Below are 25,429 nucleotides of genomic sequence, written 5' to 3' on the forward strand. Positions count from 1 at the left end.
GTCCCTCCCTACTCAGCACTYGTTAGACCACATCCAGATCCTGYGTCCAGTTTTGGCCCCCCCCAATGAAAGAAAGACATCCATGAATGAGTGAGTCCAGCAGAGGGGCACCAAGGTGGTCGAGGCTGGAGCACGTGCCCTGCGGGGAGAGGCTGGGGGAGCTGGGCTTGTCCAGCCTGGAGCAGAGACGGCTTTGGGGGCACCTGACAGCAGCCTGCCAGTACTTTCACAGTGGTGCATGGCAGGAGGACAAGGGACAACAGGCATAAACTGGAACAAGGGAAGTTCAGACAGGATACAAGGAGAAACTTTTCCCCGTGAGAACAGTCAGGCAGTGGCACAGGTTGCCCAAGGGGTTGTGCAGTCTCCATCTTCAGAGGTTCTCAAGCCCCGACTGGATGAAGCCCTAAGCATCTGGGTCTGACCTCAGAGCTGACTCTGCTGTGAGCAGGAGGATGGACCAGAGACCCCCTGAGGTCCCTCCCAACCTGGATTCTCCTGTGATCCTGTTTGCATGAAACCATGAGAATTCTGCCCCTGCTTTCAAATGTCATTGAGATTTGTTAGTAAGTTTGAAGGTCATCTGGGGATACGAGTGAATTGATGGATGAACAGAGATTGGCAGAAACACAACCTTAGCGCATAAACCATGTTTTCTTAGGTGACCAGGCTGAAGGACTGTGTTGCTCAGCTCAGGTACCACACATGCTGGCTGTAGTAATTAAGGTTCAAAGACGATGGTGAGTCCCACACACAGTCACACTGCATGTGGCATACAGCCTCCACTGACATCTAATTCTGGCTGAAGTGATTTCCACATGGATCTGTGTTGTCAAAACTACTTATTAAATACTACCCTTGGCCCCTGCACAGAATATAATCTCTTTAAGGCAAGTTACAGGCATACGGCTCTCTATGGGGTTAACACATCTTTACTACTGTGAAGATACTGCTGTTGATGGAAAATTATTTGTATACTAGAGATTCATCAATTAGCAGAAAAATAAAAGGTAGCAGAAATAAATGCAACTGGYAGCTGACTTGATCATTAGCTGCCTAAGCGCACTGCCAGCCAGCATCTTGGCAGGTGAAGGACCCCTGTCACTCAGCTGTGCATGTCCTTTCTCTGTGCATGAGACATGTCAGAGCTACACGGATTCAGTTGCCTGCATCATGTGCTTCATTTTCATGTATTTGCTTAGAGCTGCAGGATGGCTCAAGGCTGCATGCCCCATTTTAAACCTTGGGAATCTGAACTCTTAGCACCGTTTGTCAGCAGTATCCTGGAAGCAAAATGAAGATGCTGGATTTTTTTTCTTTGGATAAATTGTCTATGGCATTCACAATAAGTGAAAAATAAACACAATACCAATACATTTGTTCATTTGAATGCACAGTTTATTTCAAACAAGTAGTTTTAAATATGAAAGTTCTATAAATTATGACCATTTATAGACTATACTGTATCCAAAGAAAAAAGCCTGGAAGAGTAAAGATATCAAATTCTGGCTCTGCTAAACTGAATGGAGCAGATCTCTTTCTTCAAATGATTTTTCTCCCTATGTTTTCACATAATTGACTGTTTTACAGAAAAGCATCATTCTATGTAAATATTAGTTTACAGATCCTCAACAGACTGTGGTCTTGCATAACTGATTTATAACCAAAAGCTGTTTTTGTTTACATTAAATCAAACCTCCTGATTTACTGTACATACATAATATAGCAAATGAAAACCTTTTTATGCCAATAAAGTGAGAACTTAATCCAAATTCTACTGAACAGGTAGAAAATATTTACAAATAAAAATATTCTATATAATTATTCTAAACAATCCATTTCTAGTCAAGAAAAACTGTATGACTGTTTACCTCCCTTGTAAACATTAATTTTATTATTGTTTTAACTTATGCAGGCTGGTATTCCCAATTTTTGGACTGACGTATTTTGCAGAAACGTACAGCAGCAATTCCTCACTAATGTTAAGTTGGTTTTATTGTCTTACTCTACAGAATCCTTTATATATGGAGTAGAACCATTTACAGAAAAACATAATTTCTCCTTAGAACAGCCCATCTTACAAGATTACAATTACATGGTAGTTATTTCCTTCCAATATTACATATGTCAGCATACACTTATATCCTTCCAAAACCAGGTATGTCGTAAAGAACAGTTCTGACTATAAATACACAGTTTATATTAGTCCTTTTATGTACAACAAAAGACAAATTATCATAGTATAAAGTAATAATACTTGTATTTCAGTATATATTTGAATTATAGATCCACTTCTTTAACGAAGTTTACAATATAAAAAAATAAGGATACCAGTTACTTACTACAGTATTTCTCATCTCTTTCAGATTCTTGTGGAATATGCAGTGATACAAGCATTGCTTATTTTGCTTAAAATATATTATTTTAAAATATCAATATACTGTCCTTCCAGTTACAAAAATATAATTATGTTTTACAGAAATTTTAATTAAAAAGCATATCAAAAATATGAATCAACATTTTAGACTGTATGTAAAATTATTAAAATAGAAATAAATGCTGTATAATTGTTTGAAAATACTACCTTCTGGCTCAATGAGCCACTTGTGACTTTGCATGACAAGAGATCAAAGCTTAGTTAGAAATTTAATGGCCAGGGATGAGTTTTGGCTACTGAGTAGTAACACTACATTTACCAGTGTGGCCGAGAAATAGCTGCAGGAAAACGTTTGCAGCCTTTAAGCTCAAAGAATAAAAAGTTCTGTGGTAAGAGAGAGAACTTTTGAAAACTACCAAAAAGAGAAGGTAATTTAGCAAGGGGCAAGGAGTATTTTCTACCAGTTTTATTTATTTCATATGAAAACAAATGACCAGTTTTGTACAGCACAGTCTTGAACCAGCAAAGTGCTTTCTCAGACTGCTTTTGGTGACGTAACCCTGAAGAAGCAGTGGTTGCACTGAGCTGTAATGGGGACCATCTAGGTATAGAGTCAGTCAAAGAACTTCAGGAAGCAACAAGTTATAGCGGGGTCACATTTGCCTTCCCACTGTTAGGACAACTTAGGATTCAACCTATGAGGCTCATACAGGATATGAGTAAGGTAAATCCTCTTACATTTTGCACCGTTTAAASTGCCAGATTATTAATCCAAATTAACCTAAAACAAAGGCAGCCACCTGGCAATTCACCTCAGCTGTAATCAGAACTATTTCAATTACAAATCTCCCCATGAGTCCTAGTGCAGAACACACTGCATGGACTCCAGAAATCGTATCGCAAAACGAACTCTACCGGTGACATCACTGCAACCTGTTTCCCATGAGTACAGAAAAGGAGCATTCCTACTGAATATTCTACAAACATCGAAATATTTTCATTTTGCGTGGGTGTGTGTTGGGTGGGATGGATTGCCATTATTATGCTCTGCTAAATGAGGAAAATTGGAGAAACAATATATATCAGCAGTGTAATATATTGGTTTTCTGTTAAATCTTCTAAGGAAATAAAGCTAGAGCTAGAATTTATCCATTTCAGCACTGTTGTACTTGGTTGGCAGGAGCCTAACCCAGGACTTCCTCATGTCAGTGGAAAGCCACCTCTAACATTATGTTGCCCAAAGCTCTACAGTCATTTATCTTTTATAATTTTGGGAAGTTTTTTTCTGCTTCTAGGAAGAACAATGCTGAAGCCACATATTTAATATAAAAAGTCAAATGCTCATGTAACATAAGATACTAACTTCTTTAAAACTAACCAAATTGTACCAATTTATAGGAGCCCAAGAACGGACTCAAAATATTTTACACATTTTTGCCTGCCCAGAAACTACTGAGCTATCTTGCCATCTTAGTGCCACAAGTTGTCATAGTTCTGATTCTTTATCTATCTCATCTAGGTAATATTCATCATCTGTGGTAGTATCGCTGTCTGAGTCTGAGTAAGTTGCTGGCTCTCCCTGATAGATTTTAGTCAGCTCTCTGGGGGATGAAGCAGCTGATGATATTTTGCTCCCAGTAGAACTTGAGCTCAAAAGCTCAGATCTGCTTAAAGAAGGGCTTTCTCCATCTCTGAGAGAGCCAGGGTTATTAAGAAGGCAAGGCCTCCATAATCGCCCTTCCGTGAGTGACCTCTTGATATTTTCCAGGAAAGCCAATTGTTGTTCCTTGCCGAATATACCAAATTCTACAGAAGGATACATCAAATTCCTAGTGCTGTAACTTCTTATGTCGTCAGATGCCCAGTTTTCATTTTCATCACAAGACAACAGCTCTGAGTAAGATTTAAATCTCTTCCCGTGTCTACTATCTTTAGGTAGAATATTGCTTCCAAAGGCAAAGCTGTCATGAGACTCTTGAGTATAAGCACTCTCAGAAAGGTGACGCTCACGTTGATTTTTTGTGTGACTCTTGCGCAACTGATCGCTATGCAAGTTAGCATTTTTTAAGCTATTAGACTGATACGTATTTTGATGCTGACCAAATGCCATCTGAGAAGTCAAACTTTGCTTTGGACATATGTCTGCCTGCAAGTAATTATTTATAAACAGGTTTGAGTTTCTGTCAGTTAGAAGTGGCAAAGGAGGACTGCATGCACTACTGCTAGCTCTTCTTTTCTCATCACCCAGTGGGTCTGGTGTAGTAGCACGGGGAGAGAGAGGTTGGCTTCTGTTTTCTAACCCAAGACAAAGTGTTTGGGAATTCTTATTTCTTGTGGCTGTTTTATCTGGAAACAGGGTTGTAAGACTTGGCCTGTTCTCCACTTTTGTTGTGTTTTTTTGGGGACTGATGGCTTCTTTCTGGGTGTATGAACTTGTAAAAGACCTCCAATTTGTGTTATTAGCAAGCAAAGAAAGATCATTTTCATTTTCACTCTTATTCCTCTCAGCTGCTCTTTGTATTGGGGTATTCCCTTCAGTGTCCAGACTATGAGTYTGGTTTTCATTTGCAGACTGCAGAAATGACTGACTGGAATCCCCTGAAAGCAATGAGTCAAGGGGCATGTTAACCTCTAGAGAAGTGGCACTTCCATCATTCTGTGAAAAAATATTACTGATGTGTGGCTTTGGGGGTAAATTTTTACTTGAAAATTTTCGACTTGTTTTGTAAACAGCTGCCAGTTTATTTTTAATTGAAGGTCTATTTTTCCTTTTTTCTATATCTTTTACTTTGTCTCTTGCGCAGCCAGAGAGAAGCTTACTCTCATTTTCTGCATTCTGTGGTAACTTTTGATCTTGTGTAACCCCAAGGATTTTATCTTTACAGTTAATATTCAGGCTATCTTCACTGTGCCTCTCCGATTCCTGCACACCAGTGCAATCTTTACTCATATCAGTATTCTGCAAGTTTTGTTCTTTTATAATTTTTGAATTCTTTAACTCATCTGTATCTGTGCTACCCATTTTGTGTAGCTGAAGTAATGGGTCAGCACTGGAAGCTGTGCCTACCTCAAATGCTTTGTTCTGAGATTCTGAAAGCATTTTGTTACAAGAGATTAAATCATTTGTGCTAGTTCTTGAATTGTTAGTTCTTAATTGCAGTCCACTACATTTATTACTATACAGAGGGGTGATTTGGTGTAGGAGATTTTCTCTCTGTTTGACTTCCATATTATACCTGTATCTATCTTCAGCAGGAGGAACTGGCACGTTAGAATTACTGCTCCTACCAAGAGAACTTCTCTCTCTTGTGTGGGGCAGTAAACTGTTCTGATTTTTATTTGTGTTTACTTTAGTAGGCTGACAGCAGTTTTCAGAGTTTCCCTTTTGTACACTATTCTTATCTGAAGTTGAATAACAAAGATCCTCTAAAGGTCTGCCTGGTTTGGGAGGGGTTGATAAAGCGGAGATTAGTGGTGTGGCTGTTTGCAAAATTTCCTTTTCTTTTAGACACATTTGTGTATTTGGATTGCTTGAAGCACCAGAAACGACCTTACCTGCGTTACCCACTGTTGCAATGGATTGTGGACCACCAAAAGAAATGTTCGTTGTCATCATGTCAGGAAGAGTACTTTCTGCCAATGAAAGAACTGGTGAAGTATCTTTCCTAGTATGTACTGTACTTACTGCCTTTGAAGCACATACCTTCTCAGAGCTAGGAGGTAAGTCGGAATTCTCATCTTTACTATCAACAGCAGTTTCTAAGTTCTGAGGTGTGATCAGAGCTGAAGGTACTTGGTCAGAAGAATAAGAAGGCACCTCTTTTTCCAAAGTATTAGGGAAAAATACATTTGCTAAACTCACGTGACCTTCATTTTTCTTGTTACRTAGTCTTGGTGACTGAGAGTTTTCTTTGGGAAGAGGCAATTCTGCATCCTCTGGATTATCCCTAAAGAGGTTACAAAATGTTCTAGAATGCCTCCGTGGTAATGTGTAATAGATTGAAACTAGTTCATGGTATTTGACATGATCTTCATCAACACAAACTGTAAATGTACTTGTAGTTTTATATTTGTGCAAACAATTTCCCCTTTCCTTACAATCTGAAAACCCAGAGTATCCTCTTCCGGTCAGATCATTACAACTATCTGTCAGTCCAGCTGAGTCATTAGGACTTTTGATGAAAGGAATGGGGTAATCTTTTTCTTGGATACTTGTAGCAGCATTTAATGGTGCTGATGTTAACAAGGAATGTTTTGAGTCTAAACAAGACATACATCTTTGATTAGAACAAAAGGCATCAGTTCTATTTGGAGTTTCAGTCCTTAAACGATCATATCTGCTTGTTCTACTTTCTCTAGGGAAAGAGATGGGTGTATCTGACATGATACTACCAGCAATGCTAGCTGATTTTCTAGGTAAGGTATAATAGATAACATGTGGATCAGGAGATTTGGGGTTGTTTGTGCTAGGGGAGCCAGTAATACTGCAGCTACTGGTATATCTCAGCAAGCTATCTTGCTTGTTAAGCCTTTCAATACAAGGTGAATTATTCCTTATTTTTCCCTTTTCTTTTTCAAGGCAAAAATAATTTAAACTATGTTCAGAGGTCTTGGGGTCTCCAAAGCTATGTGTATAAAAATTTCCAGAACTTCCATTTTGTGAAGAACTAGTAGTGAATCGTCTGTTGCAGTCCTTAGTAACTAAAGTGCTTGGATTTTGTGATCTTTTCTGTGAAGTCTTTTCGGTAACATCCGTTCTGCTCACTTGAGCTGTTTTTCCACCTTCTGCTTGAAATTCAGTAACTGTGCAATTTACTGAAGAGTTAGTTAGTGTTTCTAAACATTTTAAATTGTCTTTATGAGAAAGTGTTTGTGGAGAGCTTTGTGAGGAACTAGAATATTCAGGAGGACTGGACAATATGCCTTGATGGTTCACTAATTTTTCAGTGGATGGAGCAAAATCAACATCCACCAGTGAAGACTGCCCCTGTGGAGTAGCTTGGTTAACTGTTTCTGTACTCTGATTATCCACTTTGATGCTTTTTCTTTTTGTTGCATAATGTAGATTATGTTCCCATGGTTTCTGACTTGGAAGAAAAGATTCCTTTCTGCTTTCATCAGCTGGCAAAATACAGGGAGGCTGACTGACCACACTGTTGGGTGGGCAATCATTTTCCTTCATTCGTACGTTTCTTCTATTACTGTTTGATGTATATATTTTTGCAGTCTCTCTTCTGGCAGTGACTTGGGGTCGTCTCTTTGATCTCAGTGAGTTAAAGAGAGATGCACTGTTTGGCAGGATGGCAGAAGCAGAGTTATAGGAAGGAAAACTCTGGGTGTTGGTGTAGTTCGTATCTGCCTGTTGAGAAACTGACAGTAATGTCATATCTTTAGTAGTTACTTCATCTGGCAGTTTATTTTCAACATTGTTTAGTTGCTCAAAGTCCATCTTAGTACTTCTTTGACTAACAATGACTGAATTGCTGTTCAGTCCTATAGGTTTTGTTTGGTCCTTTGAATCAGGACAGACTGGCTCATCACTTCTGGTGCCAGATGAAGAAACTGGACAGTTACAACTTAGCCAAGGCTGACAGCTTTCAGTGAATTCTGAAAAAGTTCTATTACTTACATTTCTCATTATCTTTTTGATGCTCGTATTTTCTGGAGAATACAAGTGAAAATCATTCTGCAGGCGCTGTGAAGCATACTTGGCATTCTTTGTATGGGTCCACTGCTGGTCATTTAAGTTAGTCATAACCACTTCAAAGCTGGCATCRGGGGAAATAAACACTTTATCACTGTGGTACTGAGGTATATCAGCCCAAGAAGGATAGCCATCTTTTTTCCCATAGGGAGAATTTTTTTGATTTGTATATAACTTGCCATGAGAAGAAGTATCTCTATAGCAGGACCTAGAGAGATTATTTTCTGAATTGTATAATGGATAATTTTCCCAGTTATCAAAGGACAATGGAGAAGCAGCTTTGTCAGGACAACTCACTCTACTGAAACAATTACTACTTGAAAAAGATCTTCTGTAGTGGTGTTTTGAATGGTGACAAGCATATTTCCTACTTTCTTGCAAAGGGCTGGGATATTTACCATGGTCTGTTGCATGAAACTCCATCAGTGACTGGGTTCTAAACACTTTTTCTTGAGCTGATGTTTGGGCTGGAGAGTCTGGTGTATTGTTCCATACAATAGAAGACAGAGGAATTCTCTTTGGATTTTGTCGACCAAACCTTGGTATAAAACCATTGTTGCTCTCCCTTGCCAATGGACATTGTAAACTAGATGCTGATAGCTGGCCTGAAGATACTGAGGATGGACATCTCCGAAGGGAACATACAGAATAACTTCTGCCAGCTGTATCCCTATTCATATAATGCTTGTGTCTAAATCCACTGTTCTGTGTTATGGAAGGAGGATACAAACTACCTTCTGAAGACTGTCCAAAAGAAACAGAAGACAGCCTGCTGCTTAGCGGATGACGATTTCCATCAACTGGATCACCGCATTTGTAATCTTCTTTAAAGGCTGTCTGGTGCCAGTTTATATAAGCATTGTGTAATTTCCTTGGTCTGATGAAAATCTTGTGTTCATCTTTGGCTCTTATTGTTCTCAGCCCATCTGGGAAAAATGTGCTAGGCATGTCGCTCCAGTCATTTCTGTGTTGCCCCCTAACAGTAGTCTGCCTCTCTGAAGAAGGAAATGCGGTTTTGTATTGCACATTTGTTGCAGTGTTAATAGAAATTGTCTTGTCCAAAGGATCTTGGGCTTGTTCCTGGGCCAGCTGGTCATCCAGATCTCCTAGAACTGCACAGGAAAAAAAGACATACTTGGTTTGGTTTTCTTTAATAACCTTCTGACTATTTATGTCAAAAGTTTCAGGTACTACATTAATAATTACGACTGGCTGTGAAAAGAGTCAGCTTCTCAACTTTCACAACCCTTCCCAAACCACACATTCTTCATCCACAGGGCCCTTCAATGGTCACCCATCATGACTACACGGGAAAAAATGTACTGCTCCATGACTGATCTTAAAACTGTTCTTTATGTAAATGCTAACCTCCTGCTATTTAAAAGAAGAACATAACAATCTGAAGTCTGAATTTATACTCACCAGCTAAATGTAGGGGAAAAACCTTCCAAAATTCCTGTTTGTAAGCAAAAAATTCACTGAAAAGAATTCAGTATGCTTTTAAGTAAACATGGACTTTTCTGCATGTTCCCAGAGCACAGACAGAGCACAGTTAAGATGTAACTGTAAGCCAGCACAGAATTCTGCATACCATCAAATCAGTATATTCAGTATTCTGGCATGTCCACTGCTTGCTTCATTCAGAAAAGTTATTCACTGAGTTGTAACTTCTTACTTACTCTAAATTACTAAAAATGGCATTTTCTTGATTTAAAAAAAAAAAAAGATAATGAAATATTAGGAACCTGTGATTCATGCCAGCAAAAAAGCTGTATTTATAGACCAGTTTGATTAACTGTAATTAAACATTATGCAGATCAGCTAACCAAGATATTCAGTCATGAGATTAAGTAACAGTAATGTATTTAAAGTGTTTTTATTAGCAAAAAATGCATTTGCTAATAGCATTTTTCTTATATTTTGAAAAAAGCACACACAAGATTAAACCACAAATGGATTTGGCTATTTTGTTACAGCATTTCCTAACTCATTTAAATAAAAAAGATTCACTGATTAGTCAGTACAGATCTGTGCAAATTGTATAAGATCATTAAGAAAGCATTGTTAGGTATATATAATTGGAATAAAAAGTGGTACAAAGAAACCAGATTTTTCTGTTTTTCTGAGTCTCTCTTCAGAAGAGAGATGACTCCTGAGAGGGCCAGTTTAATATAAGAAAAAAAAGCAGCTGTTTTTGAGCCTTCCATTTTGACATCGGCCAAGCGATGAAGTCAGCAGGAAAGCGTGCACAGCTATGACTGACACCCAAAAGTAGTGAAGGGCAGGTGCGTTCCATGCAGTGCTCTCCTCAGTCATGGCTGACTCTCCCACTGCTTCCTCATCATGCTTTCAATCCCAATTGTGATCTCTTGTTGTAATTTTGGGTGGTAGAAAGCAATGTTCATGGTCAGGTTTTCACCTAGATCTGTGAAAGGTTATGGAAGAACATCTCTGAACTCCCATAACCTCGATCTGATCTTGTCTCGCTTCCAAGTAGTAAGAAAAAATGAACCAGCAACTTACTACTAGACTCTATGGGAGTTCCCAGAAAGATAACTAAAGACCATAAAGCCTCTTGTTTCTGTGGCTTGAAGCTTTACAGTTCATAAAACTGGGCTCAGTAATGCATCAATATAAAAATGACACATGCAGGAAACTGGGATGAAATTCTTCTCACATGACTTTATATGTCTACRTCTAAAGAAGTAATATGGGCTCCTGTTATAATAAGTGAAGAGAAATATACACTTTTAAGATGTGATTCTTCTGAACTGGAGCAAGATGAGATGAAATGGACTCTAACAGTGACCAGTGATACATTTTAAACTCAAGGTCTGAACAGACAGACAAAGTGAGAAAAAAAGTAGCCACGACGCTAGAAAGTAATGAGCCATATCTTTATAGCCTGCGCTTTTGCAGAAAATTCTCTCTGCCACCAGTCGTCACAGCCACTGCTGGTAACGACAGCAACAGAACAAAGTAAGTACACAGACTTACCACGGAAAAACTCTTTCTCCAGCTGTTCATTCCACTCTTGTGTACTTTTTTCCATCAATTCATCTTGGTTTGCATCAAAGGGATGACAACTTGGTTCATTTGACATTGGGGAATTATACGTTTCAGCCTGTTAAAAAGTTCAAGATAACATGATTTTAGTTCTACATAATAAAAATCACAGAGGTCAGTAAACTCTTTGTGGGTCCAAAATTCTTTTTAAAATTAAGTAATGTATTGTTAAAATCTACAACTACAGATTTGTAAAATTGCATGCATTTTAGAGGCTCTTACTGATGTATAAGGAGATATGCTCATCTTGCACTCATATCGTAGTATGTTTTAGATATATTATTTATCATGAGCTTATAATAAGGGGTGTAGTTACCCTTTTTTCTCCATATGCATCCTTATCGCATAATATCTCTTAATTTTTCCTAATCACTTCTTCCTTCACATGCACATTTTAAAATTCACACTGACCTCCCAGCAGAGATTAATAATCGGATAGCACAGCTGATTTTCATATTGTAACATTTTATCTTTTCAGAGCTAATAAATTAGACTGTTTAATTATTACAGCTAAGAGTCATTAGTATTGGTTTGATTACACAATTTTTTTTTGTAAAGCAAAGAAAAAATTAAAAAATTAAAATTATGTTTGCATGTATCCACTGATTTTAAAAGGTCACTAATTTCTGACTGGTATCACAAATGACCATTTGGGCTATTTCCTCCAAGCCCTTTGTGGAGCAAAACACTGAAAAGACAGTTTTGTGATGGGAAGTAAGACAGCACCTTGGGGGACTGAAATAAATTGCCTTATCAGGGGGGAAAATGTCTTCTTCCTATTCCCCATCTGTCTGAGTTTAGTTTATGTGCTAAGATGTAGAGGTTCATAACCCATCCATATTTCCCTCAGGTCACATTCTCACATGGCAGAAATGCAGACAGCTGCTGAACTCTGCTGATTTATGATAGCTGAGAACCTTTCCTCCCTTTTTTTAAAAGAAAAAACCCTGACTACTTTAGCTCTTGTTTTTCTTAGTACTTATATAACAGTCTAACCGACTCTGAATCCTGATAAGATCTTTGTCTCAGTCATACATTAATATAGATTATCCCTTTGTTTTTGAAGTATGACAGAAGGAAGGTGGCCAATTTACCTTCTCTATACCTTTGATTATATACTGTACATCTTTTTAGTCCCCTCTATGCTTATACCATACAATGGAAGAGGATGAAAGACATGTTAGTTATACAGGGCAATAAAGTAGTTAAAATAGTAACATATATCATCCTTGGAGGAAATTTGTTTATTTCAACAGACTACACTTGAATTACATCAGAAATAAATGTGTTGTTTTATGCTTGAATTGAGTTTGTACTTATAATACAGAACATTCAGCCAAAAAATAATTTCCTACTGCCCAAGGCCCATTTGGAGTTTAATCTGGCAAGGGATGTCAAGGACAGCAAGAAGGGATTCTTTAAATACATCCGCAACAAAAGGAAGACTAGGGAGAATGTGGGCCTGCTGCTCAGTGAGGCAGGGGCCCTGGTGATGAAGGATGCAGAGAAGGCAGAGTTACTGAATGCCTTCTTTGCTTCAGTCTTTACTGCTCAGGCCAGCCCTCAGGAACCCCAGACCCTGGAGGCAAGAGAGAAAATCTGGAGAAAGGGAGACTTTCCCTTGGTCGAGGAGGGTTGGGTTAGAGATCATTTAAGCAAACTTGACACCCACAAATCCATGGGCCCTGATGGGATGCACCCACGAGTGCTGAGGGAGCTGGCGGATGTCATTGCTAGGCCACTCTCCATCATCTTTGAAAGGTCATGGAGAACAGGAGAGGTGTCTGAAGACTGGAAGAAAGCCAATGTCACCCCAGTCTTCAAAAAGGGCAAGAAGGARGACCMARGRAACTACAGGCCAGTCAGCCTCACCTGCATCCCYGGAAAGGTGATGGAGCAGCTCATCCTGGAGGCCATCTCCAAGCATGTGGAGGAAAAGAAGGTGATCAGGAGTAGTCAGCATGGCTTCACCAAGGGGAAATCATGCCTAACCAACCTGATAGCCTTSTATGATGTAATGACTGGCTGGGTAGATGAGGGGAGAGCAGTGGATGTTGTCTACCTTGACTTCAGCAAGGCTTCGACACTGTCTCCCATAACATCCTCATAGGGAAGCTCAGGAAGTGTGGGCTAGATGAGTGGACAGTGCGGTGGATTGAGAACTGGCTGAATGGCAGAGCTCAGAGGGTTGTGATCAGTGGCGCAGAGTCTAGCTGGAGGCCTGCAGCTAGCGGTGTCCCCCAGGGGTCAGGACTGGGTCCAGTCTTGTTCAACTTCTTCATCAATGACCTGGATGAGGGGACAGAGTGCACCCTCAGCAAGTTTGCTGACGATACCAAACTGGGAGGAGTGGCTGATACACGAGAGGGCTGTGCTGCCATTCAGAGAGACCTGGACGGGCTGGAGAGGTGGGTGGAGAGGAACCTCCTGAAGTTCAACAAAGACAAGTGCAGGGTCCTGCACCTAGGGAAGCATAACCCTATGCACCAGTACAGCTTGATCTGCTGGTGACCTGCTGGAAAGCAGCTCTGCAGAGAAGGACCTGGGAGTGCTGGTGGACACCAAGTTAAGCATGAGGCAGCAATGTGCCCTTGTGGCCAAGAAGGCCAATGGTATCCTGGGGTGCATSAGGAAGAGTGTTGCCAGCAGGTCGAGGGAGGTGATCCTCCCCCTCTGCTCAGCCCTGGTGAGGCCACATCTGGAGTACTGCGTCCAGTTCTGGGCTCCCCAGTACAAGAGGGATGTGGCACTACTGGAGCAAGTCCAGCGAAGGGCTACAAAGATGATTAGGGGACTGGAGCATCTCTCTTATGAGGAAAGGCTGAGAGAGCTGGGCCTGTTTAGCCTGGAGAAGAGAAGGCTGAGAGGAGATCTTATTAACGTGTACAAGTATCTGAAGGGAGGGTGTCGAGAGGATGGGGCCAGACTCTTCTCAGTGGTGCCCAGCGATAGGACGAGAAGCAACAGGCACAAACTGAAACACAGGAAGCTCCATCTGAACATGAGGAAAAACTTCTTCACTGTGRGGTTGACAGAGCACTGGAACAGGTTGCCTAGAGAGGTTGTGGAGTCTCCTTCCTTGGACATATTCAAAACCCAGCTTGACACGGTCCTGGGCAACCTGCTGTAGGGGACCCTGCTTGAGCAGGGAGGTTGGACTAGATGATCTACAGAGGTCCCTTCCAGCCTCAACCATTCTGTGAAACAGTCACAACCATACTGTGACACTAGCAGGGGAATTCTGAGCATGGAGGAGGCTCTGTATTACTACCTGCCCAAGTCTACTACTCTTTTTCGCCCTTTTACAAATGAAGAAAAAAAAGTAAATACATTATTTATTCAAAGCGAGTTTTGATCTATTTGTACTTTGGTTACAATTGCCAAAATATGTGATGATTTTGGCCTATGAAATTATCCATTCAATAATTTCATCATTAAGAGAACTGAAATCTGATGAGAGCTACACTTAGATGTGTATAGTTAATAGGGCAAGTTCTTCCTACTGAATCCAAGACGTTCACAACACAGATTTTTTACTTAGCATTTAAAATAAGAGCTACAAGAATACTATTTAAACAGACATTATATCAACAGCCTAAAAAAGGGGTCCAGTTTTCAAAAATTCTGTGATTTAAACATATGTGACAATAAAGTTGCTAAGCTACTTACTGTTGCCATTTCTTCCACTTTTGAAGATGTGCTAGCAGAACTGTCATATCTGTAGACAGAAGGATTTAAATCATCAATATACGGTGTGATTTTACCAGGTAGTAAATATCTAGCAGTTTCTCTTTAATAACTACTGAGAGGCATCTGAAAAGACTATTCTATGAAGAATCCACACCCCTCCTGCAAAAAAAAAYGCTAACAAATGCTGGAGGAATTTACCATTCAGTTTGTCTGGCCTTGCCAGCTTGCAAATATTCTAGCTGCACAGCCAAGAATGAACTCAGCCTACTGATATCTAAATGTCTGTAATACCCATAAAGTGATTGTTTAAATCCAGCATTACAATAAGATATTATTACTTCCTTTTCCAACAACAATAACTTACAAAGTACTATGAATAACTGAAGCTAACGACTTATAAATCTGTAAATGGTCTGCATTTGAAATCCTATTGCTTTTCCTCTCCCTCATTACCCTACTTACATTCAGAGTTGTGCTCTGCCCCTACAGAGGAGGAGCGACAGCTGGCAGATTTATTTTGATACGAACTTTGGAATTGCTCCTATCCATCCAGAACAGCCTTAATTTAGCAATCTTTAGCACCTAATAGAAGGCTTGTATTTTTTCCTAAGCTGTATAGGACTGCAAGGGTTTGGCAGAGAATTGGCTAGAGAGTGCTTCTGAGTAATGTAGTTTTTAGAATGAGTTGAGAAACACAGAATATAAGAGGTATTCCATTTTACATGGTGACTTTCAGACATATAAATAATAAACTAAAGAAAAAAAGAACAGTGGTTGACTTCACTGAGTCTATTCTAGTCTGCAAACTCTTAGTTTAGAAATAAACAAATGGTCCCTTGAAAACCCCTGGAGGAAATCTTGCCTAGCGTGTGCTTATTGTCAGTTCTTCCCTGTCTCAGCAACTTTTTTCCCCAGGAAGTTAATTCTTGAAGGAAAGCGAGGTAGGGAAAGAAGGTTCTGCTCATTCCTGTTTCTCAAAGTCTTTTTGAATGACCTTGTTCTTAGGCTCTTAAAACCTTCTTGTGCTCAGGTAGGCTATTTTAYTGTGCCTCAGCAACAAGTATAAACCGGCCTGTTGGCAGGTTGGTTGCAGCCRAACCTTTCCTCCTAAAGTGCTTTGTCATTTGTTTGCAATGTGCTTGCAGGCAGGGAAGAACAGCTGAAAGGTGCAATTTGTTTTTATTTCTGTAATTGTGAACTTTAAAACCAAAAGTCCTCTCCGACATGGGGTCCAACTGAAACTGATGGAAACAAGCCTGTTGACCTCAGTGGGCTTTGAATCAAGCCAGAGAATGTGAATCCACACTTATATTTTCTTTGTAACATTCAACAGGAAGAGCCATTAATTCAGTGAGTTACTGCTCCCTGTGAATGAAGTTTACAGAATCAGAACTCAGAGAAGTATGCAACTCTTGCCTTAAACTAAAATGTTGTTCAATACGCTCTAATGCTTCTATCATAAATTAAGAATTAAACGCATATATCAGATTTTTTTGCAATGATTTCTTTCAAACCAAGTTCAGTGAAATCCTGTGTTTTACGAAGTTATCTCAATTTTACTTACAAGCCTAACAAAAATGCGGAAGCTCTGTTAGATGCTCTCTACTTCAGCTTTACTGTGCAAAGCTGCTCTCTACAGTTCTCCCCACCTGATGCTGTGCTTGGTGTAGAGGCAATTGCTCTGTGCAGGGAAGCTACATGAAGTCAACATCTTAGTGAGAAATGTTTTCTAATAATCTAGGCAAAAATGAAAATTTTCCATGTCTTTGTTATCACTGTTCTTTCAAAAATAACTGGTCATTGCATTCTCCTTTATTTTTCTCCCTGCCATTCTTGACAAGGTTGTTTTTATCTTCTCCCCATGCCAACCTCTCCACCTCCTAATCTGCCTCATTCTTTTTTTTTGAACTCTTTCAAGTTTTTCCTCATTTTGAAATTAAAGTTTTGTTTACTTACAGAGAAATATTTTTTAACTTAAGGAAAAGGTAATTCAGATGGTTTTTTACTTTAAAATATTAAGCAATGTTTACACACACAGACGCACACACACTCGTAAACATTATCTATTATGCGCAGAGAAGGTGTCAAGTTATTGCTGAAGTTCAAAAATATTTGCCAGCAGAAAAAACACTACTTCCCTTGGAAAGCAAGAAGCTACATGTTAAATATTTTTATTTATATACATATGTATCTATTTTATGGCAACAGAATGTACGATTAAAAGTATGACTCCACTACTACCACTACTATTACTCATACTACGGGTTATATAACCAATACTATGGGTTAAAATCTGCTGCAAATTGTTATTTTCGCTGAGGCACTTGTCTTCCCCAGACCATGGCCAAGTTGTCTAATGTCAGATTATAATCCGTTTCCTTTTATACTGYTCTTATCAGTATTCCATAAGAAGCCAGCTAAGCAACAAACATGTAACTCAAATATGCTGAAAACACAATTAAACAGCATTTTTTCCAGTATGAATCACAGTTACATATTAGAAAAGAATAAGAATGAATTCAAGAACACCAAACACCTTTGAACCAAAAATGATCAAACATTTCACTAAGTTCAAAGTACAGTGTTACAAACCTTTTATTAGCATCTTCTGTATCTCCACATAGGTATATTCTCTTTTGCAGCATCCATAATTTATTCTCACAGCAAAACACCACCGCAGCTGATGAAACTGTCTTTCCAATACCAAAAGGACCCTCTAAACAGCCATTAATATTTAGCTATTTAAAAGCTTCTCCCACTTACTTACTTATACAACTTACAGTGCTGCCTCCTATTGTATTTCACTAACTCTCCAGAATAACCCTACCTGGCGAGACGCAGAATATTTCAGTGCTTTGTCTATGCATAAAGCAAACCACATGCCACGGCAACACCTAGAAAAGGGTGGGGAAGTTTTCCACAGAGAGGCGTGACTAGAAAATGTAGCAACCAGCTCAGGTACACGTCAGGATTGACTTGTTTATTTTTCGAGCTGTGCTCTGTAAGAAATCACAGGCATCTGAATTTAAGACATGATAATTTTTTTTTGTAGAAAAGCAAGATAAATAAGTTTCAGAAAAGCTGATGCAATGAGTATGCAAAATTTCATGTTTTTAAAATAGGAAATAATTTTCATGCTTAGGTTCTAGAGCAAAGCCTTGACCTTTGCTTTTGTATCAGCTACCTTATCTCACGTCAACATATAGCGCCTTGAGATCTGCTTCTCAGTTACGCTAGTGCCCCTTTATGCTGCACCGGCAGCCTACGGTTCCCTGGCAGGAGGGACTCCCTAACCCTATGGCGTGTGCACCTTCACCCCTACTCCACATCCCAACCGAAGCAGCATACCAAGGAATGGGAGAAAGCAGGGAGTGGATGACATGTGTGAAGCATGTTCTGCTTCCCAGTGTTAAAACTTTGCAAGTGGGTTTTTTTCTATGCCGTGTTTCTGTGTACAAAACTATTATCAGTAAACATCCACAAAGTTCACCTGTTTCCATTCAGACCTCTCCTTAAATCTCTTTCAGCTTTGATATAAACACTCCACAACGGCAAGCTGCTGTGCTACAAAACCTACACATCAGACTGATCGCCATCTCTTCATAGGCTTGCACTCCCCTTTTGTGTTCATTATAATGCTTGGGACTGTCATTCATTATCCTAAGACGTACACAAAAATAGCAGTATTTCATTAAGGTGTTGCCGACATACCTAGAAAAAGAGACCCACACAGGAGAGGAGTTAGGCGAATGCAGGCACCTGATCAGCCTGAGAGCAGCCACAAGCTCCCTCTGAACAGTGGCTTTAGCCCTGCGGATGGTGAGGGAGAAGCACCCTCCTTCGAACACAGCAGCTCAGCCCTGCTCCTGAGACCGTCTTTGGTACAGGTCCAGTTGAAACCAAAGCCCAGATGAAGCACCAAAGACAAAAGCACTGGAAAACCACCCCACTTGCCTGGCTAGAGCTAAAGCTCCAGGCCTGCCTCTGGGCTAGAAATGGTGGGAACTGATGCAGAAGAGCTGCCTGGGGCTCATCCTCTCTGCCACAGCCTGGGAAAACTCTGCTTTCCCATTGTATCACAGCCATAGGGCACCAGACCCCCATGTGCCTTGCTCCTGTCCTCTTGTGAAAGAATTAAATACAGTGCAGTCACTGCAAAGTTTAGGGACTTTAATACACTTTAAGCCTTTATGCAAAACCTGAACAAACGAGATTTAGCTACGAGACTTTAGCTACTACTTGCCACTTAGTCTTTATTCTTCTTACACATAACAGAAGTCTCATTGCATGACCAAGTAAAATCTGCATCTTCCTGGTGAGGTGAAAGTTAAGAGACTGGAAAATTGATTTTAACAAAGTTTTCTAAGCAAAACACAGAACAATTCATACACTTTTTTAAACTAGAAATAATGTATGTTTTGATTGTAGCTCACCGTGGTTGCTTCTGAGTCTGGTGTTTCCTTGATTTTCTAAAGGAGAAAAGCCAAGCAAAAGGTGATCTGAATCCCAAAAAGGAAGCTGACGTGTTCTTTTGTGCTTGAGGATTTGTGCGGGATGACATTTTAAATTCTTTATGATCTAAAAATATTACAAAAATTTGATTCATTTCAAGTTCTTATTAAATACTATATTAAAAGGTACAGGAAAGTTAAATCTTCACAGATTTTCTTTCACTTACCTTTTATGCCAGAAAAATCTGATTTTACTGACATTTTTTGACAGATTAAGTGACATGCTGGTTTCTAGTGGCTAACTATAAGACTAAGATGAAAATAAACAGGTCTAAAGTCTGAAAAAATACTGTTGTTTTTGGGTGACCTGCGTGAGATAAATGAGGCTGATTTTCAGAAAATATCAATCATTTGAAAAACAGACCAGTAAAAATATATACAAATTAGACATTTGAAAATTGAGGCACTCACAGTCTTTAGTCACTTGCTTTTCACTTTTGTAAGAAATATAAATACTACAGCCCCGAATATGCAATGGTTTGATGGCCTGTAATGTAATTACATAACTAATTCAGATTAAGGTGTCTTGAGTATCATAAAATTCTTTACGATGGGATTCCCTGGGCCACTCCAAGGCAACGGAGTACCTTTTTTCTGCTATAAGCTACATATTAGAACTGTATTTTAAATGCAAAATATCATGAATGATTTCTTTGGGAAGATTATGATTTGATTTCTTCAAAGGGAACATAAACCCAGTCTGCTTGTAAAAGCAGTTACCGATCAGCATGAATGAGAGAGAGTATTGCTCACAGATTAGGGAAAGGAACTGCGGGGTCTGCTATTAAAACATGCCACTGGGAACTGGAGGACATCAGGAAACAAGACTTCACTCAGGAGTAAGGCACTGCATCATTTTTTTTTTCATTTAAAAATCACATGTCTGAAATAATACAACAGCCTGAAAATGGCTTATCCAATGACCACAGGAGAAAGCAAAACAGCAATGAAAGCAAAGTGTCACTGAGATATACAGCAAGAGGCAGCATTTTGGATCTCGTCCTCAATGAAATGAATAATTCATGTCACATGATTTAAAACCTATGTGTAATATATTGCTTTCACTTCAGTGATAATTGTTGTGCATTACAAAATGCTGCATCTTTTACCCTTTGCAGGGTAAAGGGTAAAAAAGCTAACCTCTTGGTGACACTGTTTGACTTGGCAGTGGAGGTGACAGCAGGAGAGTTCTAGTAACACTCTGCCATAGCCACGATGGTCTAGGGACGTAGGCGGGACAGGGCTTGGGGGCAGAAGTAGTACCTTTTATTAAACCAACTCATATAGTTGGAAATACCACACAAGCCTTTGAGGCACACAACTCCTTCTTCAGATCTAAATAGAAACAGCAGCTTTCAAAGTCAAATACAAGATGAGAGCAATTACAGAGTTAGATAATGCATCAGTTAGACCATCGCTGAAAGAGAAAAATAGTAGATAGCCATGGACTAGAGGGAATGTGGGGGAAAAAAGGGCAGGAAACAGATCTCTATTTTGTGTAGGTCTGTGGTTTTAAGAAAATTTTCTTTCACTTTTTTTTTGGAAATACTGTTCTTTTTACACGATTCTGCATACAGTTGCTGTGATACAAAAATAGGAAAAGCTAAATGAAAAATGTGCAGAAATGTGAATGCAATAACAGCATATATTATGCATGAAATCCGGATGGAAGATGAAAAAGAAAGTACAGATGCCATTTTTGGTAGAGATACCATGTTTCTGCATGTGTTCATTTTGGATGGGCAACAGCACCCATGAAATGAGATCTCCAATAGCTGCTTCTCAGTCAGACCAACTTTCCAGGCTCTGTGTCTCCTACCCTCATAATCAACACTGGCACACCTTTAGCCCAGTGTTATCAGGGAGATTTCTGCCAGTACAGCCAAACCTCTTTCACCCAAACCCAGGTTACCTACTTATTCTGAATGTCATTTAGGTACTTCTATTTCCTTTAGGAAAATTAGCTAGACTGAAAGAGATTTTGTATGAAGTAAATATTATTGCTTTAATTGGAAATCAACCACTATATTTACTATACTTACAGAAATTGTAGGACAAGAATATCAAGAATTTTGTATTGTGACTCATAGCTATGCTTTTAACAGAATTTGCTTAAAGAAACATGCTCATTTTGAAAACATTTTTGGGCAAAACTTTGACATGAGAAAGAACTCAGTGCAATTTCAGAAACTCCTTAGCTATTGAACTCCAAGATACTGCTTTGGTGACCATTATCATATAGGAAAGAAACTGGAAAAATGCAACTCACTGGTCTTGCTCTTCCTTAGCTGATGCTCTAGTGGTTGTTTCAGCATTCTATTGACATCAGTGTTATTTTCAAATTTTTTTCTTTGTATTTCTTCAAACCATTCTCCAGTCACTCCCTGCAGCCCTGTTTCAGACGTCTTTCTCTTCAGAAGTTTACTAAAAAGGAAAAAAAAAATTTTTTTAACTCATTTTAGATAGTACCGACTCTTTATTAGGAACTCTCCCCGTTCTTCATGTAAATAGTCACACAGTAAATTTCTACAAATAATATGACTAAAAAAAGATACAGGGGGACATGATCTATTCACAGCTATCACATGAAAGATTTCATTGAGAGCAGAATTTTCCAGCTCATCAAAGAGACCATGTGACTAGCTTAACTGGACTACTCATATGCTTACATTATTCCCTGCCTCAAAGAAGTGCATCCTTCTTTCTTGCAAAATTGAGGTAATAGTTCATAAGCATCATAAAATTAATTGAAAGTAAGATTAAGTTCAGTCAATAACCCAATTAAAATAAGTAATACTGTAACAAAGCATTTCTTGAAAGATTTATCCATTCATTTAAGCAGAAGTAGTAATAAAATTGTTCTGATTTTCAACAAGAAACTGAGGCACTGACAGTGGGATGCCCACCCACATTTTCAGTGTAAAGCAGAATAACAAATGTGAAATTCAGCTCATAGGTATTCATGTGACATGTTCAACAAGTTTATCACATTTTCCTCTTTCCTTGCAGCATAGTGATTTTGCCTGTGTTTGATATGTATATAACCAACTTATAATGAATATGAATGTTTTGCCAAGGAGATGCAAAGACTGAGCAAGCTATACGGATGTGGCTAGAAGAGAAGTTGTTGTTTAGTACCAGATTCTGTTCTTATACCAAGTGGTCATAGGAATGAACTGTTTATCTGGACATAAAAGAATAATGTACAGTTGCACAGGAGTCTGAATAGTGCAGCTGGCATGCAAAGTTACTTGTTTTCAAATTACAATATACAAGTGCCTAAAGTACAGATGCAGAGGTGGCAAATCCACACCCAACCTATTCTGATGGCAACAGAGCAAGACTTTGTGCGCAGCCTGCAGATGTAATACCAACATTTTAACATGGCTTTCATGTAAATCTTTCATCTTAATCTGTGGTAAAACCCATGTCCGGGAATAGAGAAGTTCTCAGAGAACTAATATTTCAGTTATCAATTTAAATAAAAATCTCTCATTCTCTCTTTRAGACAACATTACTTCAGAGAACAATCTTAAAATTAAATGTCTAGTCTGGAAATGTGTGTACTTCTATCTGGAATTGATATAGAGTATATTGTTCATAGGTGCACCCACTGCTTATCTGGTGGCATCTGAAGAAYAGTAGGGTAGGACAGAGACATTTTTGGTAAATTAGGGAACCTTTCCCTTGAAGACGAACACATGCACAAGTACTAGACATTTGGAATAATCTTATGCATTACAAAAGCAAAAATGTTAATCATCACAGATACTTGTGGGAATGATTAAACACAGTAAATGCCATCTGCAGCATGGAAAACAGCCTCGCAGTAATACGAAACGGGAGGAGGAGATGAGCAAAGTGCTCCCCAGTGCCAAATGTGTGACCTCACTGATGTGGCCTTAGCACAGGGGATCCAAGCTCTCAGGAGGAGCGAAGGCGCACAGAGCCAGGCATGAAGTATTTGGGGAGTGGCTGCAAGCACAGCGATTGCCTGGAAAACAAGCACGCAGCAGTTTTGCCGAAGTCTTGAAAGTGGAGACCCTCTCCTATAATCTATCCCTACAATCTTTTAAAATAACCAGAATGAACTGTTTAACTCATCAACATAAGATGTAAGCAAGTAACTTAAATAAAGAAGGTACACTTTATATCTCAGCACAGCTTTGGAATCTTTTCTTAAGAGGAAGCCTTCAGTCAACCAGATCCAGTGAAAATCATGTTTAGTATAGTGCCACCTATTGGTAAAAAAAACAAAAATACAGCTGAATTCCCTACATTACTAAGTTTCCAGTATAATTTTTCCCAGGAAAGTTCTTCAAGGCATTTTCTCACTGTGGTGATTCTTACATTACTTCTATATTAATATCTCTTTGCTTTAAATGGATGCATTCCATATAGAAGAAAAAATACAAAAACTCCACTTACTCTAGCATCTACTGTACCAGACATTGCATGAACRTTCCAGTCACTAGCAAAGATATGTCAAAAAGCTTGCACATACTCTGGCACTAACTCTGGCACAAACATTTAAGCATTTTAAGGTCTTTCCTGGTACATGTTTGGCACTATCTGTACTTATTATCTGTGAATTTGCTGCTTATGAATTGTGCTGTCATCTCCACTTCATGAAATAAACTCTTTAAACTGCTTGTGCATATTTATACACACACACACACACGTATAGAACCCTACATATATATAAAGTTATGTGAGTAAGGAATCATATTAATATGATACAAAATAAGTGAATAAAATCGTACGACTATCGAATATCTCCCATTTGCAATGGCTCCCAGCTAAACCACATCATCTCACTGTACACCTGCCCTGTCAGGTCTACATGCCCCCTCAGATACTAATGAATGACAGTCGTGACCTACAAGAAACAATTACAGCAGCAGATGCTATCTGCAGTCAGAATGGCAATGAACTTGCCTTTGAGGCAGTGCTAGTGCTACTCCGATTGCCAATGGCGTATTGAGACACTGCTCTGTAGGAGTGTCAAAACGCCTAAATGCCCTCTAAACCAAACCTGCTAATCCTACTTCCCCGTCTGCTCCCTCCCTCTTTCCTACGCGCTTCTCTAGAGCCACCTCAGACACTCTGAGCCACTTCCTCCTGGGAGGAGACAACGTAATTGTGGCTGGCCAAAGCACCCCTAAGCTGCTGCAGGATTAACGAAGCTCCGTTCCCAGGCTGACGTACCGATGGCCGCTGCGCAGGCGAGCGCGGGCAGCAACCGGAGTGACCTCCCTGAATTACTTTTCCCATCTGTTATCCTGCACAACATCTCAACGCATGACTCATTTGGGAGCAAGTCTTTTGCAATGTTTTTAAAAACATCTCTTCCTTGCTGGCATCAGCGCGTCCCAATATTTCTTACACAGAGATCTCGAGGGAAAAGCTAACCTAAATGTTTGCATGTGTTAAGACTTTCATGTGGGTTATCATAAATCTCTCCAAAAGAGCTGTAGTCTCTACCTGCCGCTTCCTGTTATGATAATAAGAGCTTCTATTGCTACTGTGAGAGGAAAAGCATTTTCTCTACCACCATCATCCTGAGTAAAGAGCAAAATACAAATGTGTAAGGCAGTAGAAACTGTGTTGCCAAGCAAGTTTTGGGGAAGTTTCTGCTGTTTGCCGGGAACAGAAGACTCAATCCCATGTCTGTCAAAGTAAAAATTACGGCTCCYACTGATTTCCGTAGAAGCAGCATTTGGCCTGAAACGAGTCTTCCCATACACAAGACACAGGAAGAGACCCACAGCCATCACGCAGTGTGCGGAGCCGCACCGGGAGGGACAAGCAGACAGAGCTCATCAGACCAAAGCACTCCCTGTCTGAGAAGACCCAGCCGAAGGGACAGCATATAAAAACAGTGCCAAGAGCATTCGGCACCGGCTACAGCAGAGGAGTTAATTTGCAAAGCCAGTGGCCTAAAACAAACTTAGGTCTTTATTCTGCTTACATTCCTCACTTTGCCAGCGAGGAAAGACTGAGATACTAAAAAATAGTGCCTGAAGAACCATTTATTTCCTAACCTTTTGCTTCAATTTACCACCTTCCCGCTGCTTTATA

General features: G+C 39.5%; 1 protein-coding gene across 1 annotated transcript; it reads right to left on the minus strand.

The window, feature by feature from the left end:
- Positions 1–2,541: 2,541 nt before the first annotated feature.
- On the minus strand, positions 2,542–21,736 carry EXPH5 (exophilin 5). The gene is made up of 5 exons (XM_026069361.1): positions 21,618–21,736; positions 19,271–19,415; positions 14,817–14,865; positions 11,079–11,205; positions 2,542–9,193 (listed from the first exon to the last, which is right to left on the minus strand). Exons 1-5 carry the CDS (start codon positions 21,661–21,663, stop codon positions 3,864–3,866), a joined length of 5,697 nt encoding a protein of 1,898 aa, XP_025925146.1. The 5' UTR covers positions 21,664–21,736; the 3' UTR covers positions 2,542–3,863.
- Positions 21,737–25,429: the final 3,693 nt, after the last annotated feature.

This window comes from Apteryx rowi, unplaced genomic scaffold (assembly GCF_003343035.1).
Source record: "Apteryx rowi isolate R43461 unplaced genomic scaffold, aptRow1 scaffold_292, whole genome shotgun sequence".
Lineage (NCBI taxonomy): Eukaryota > Metazoa > Chordata > Aves > Apterygiformes > Apterygidae > Apteryx > Apteryx rowi.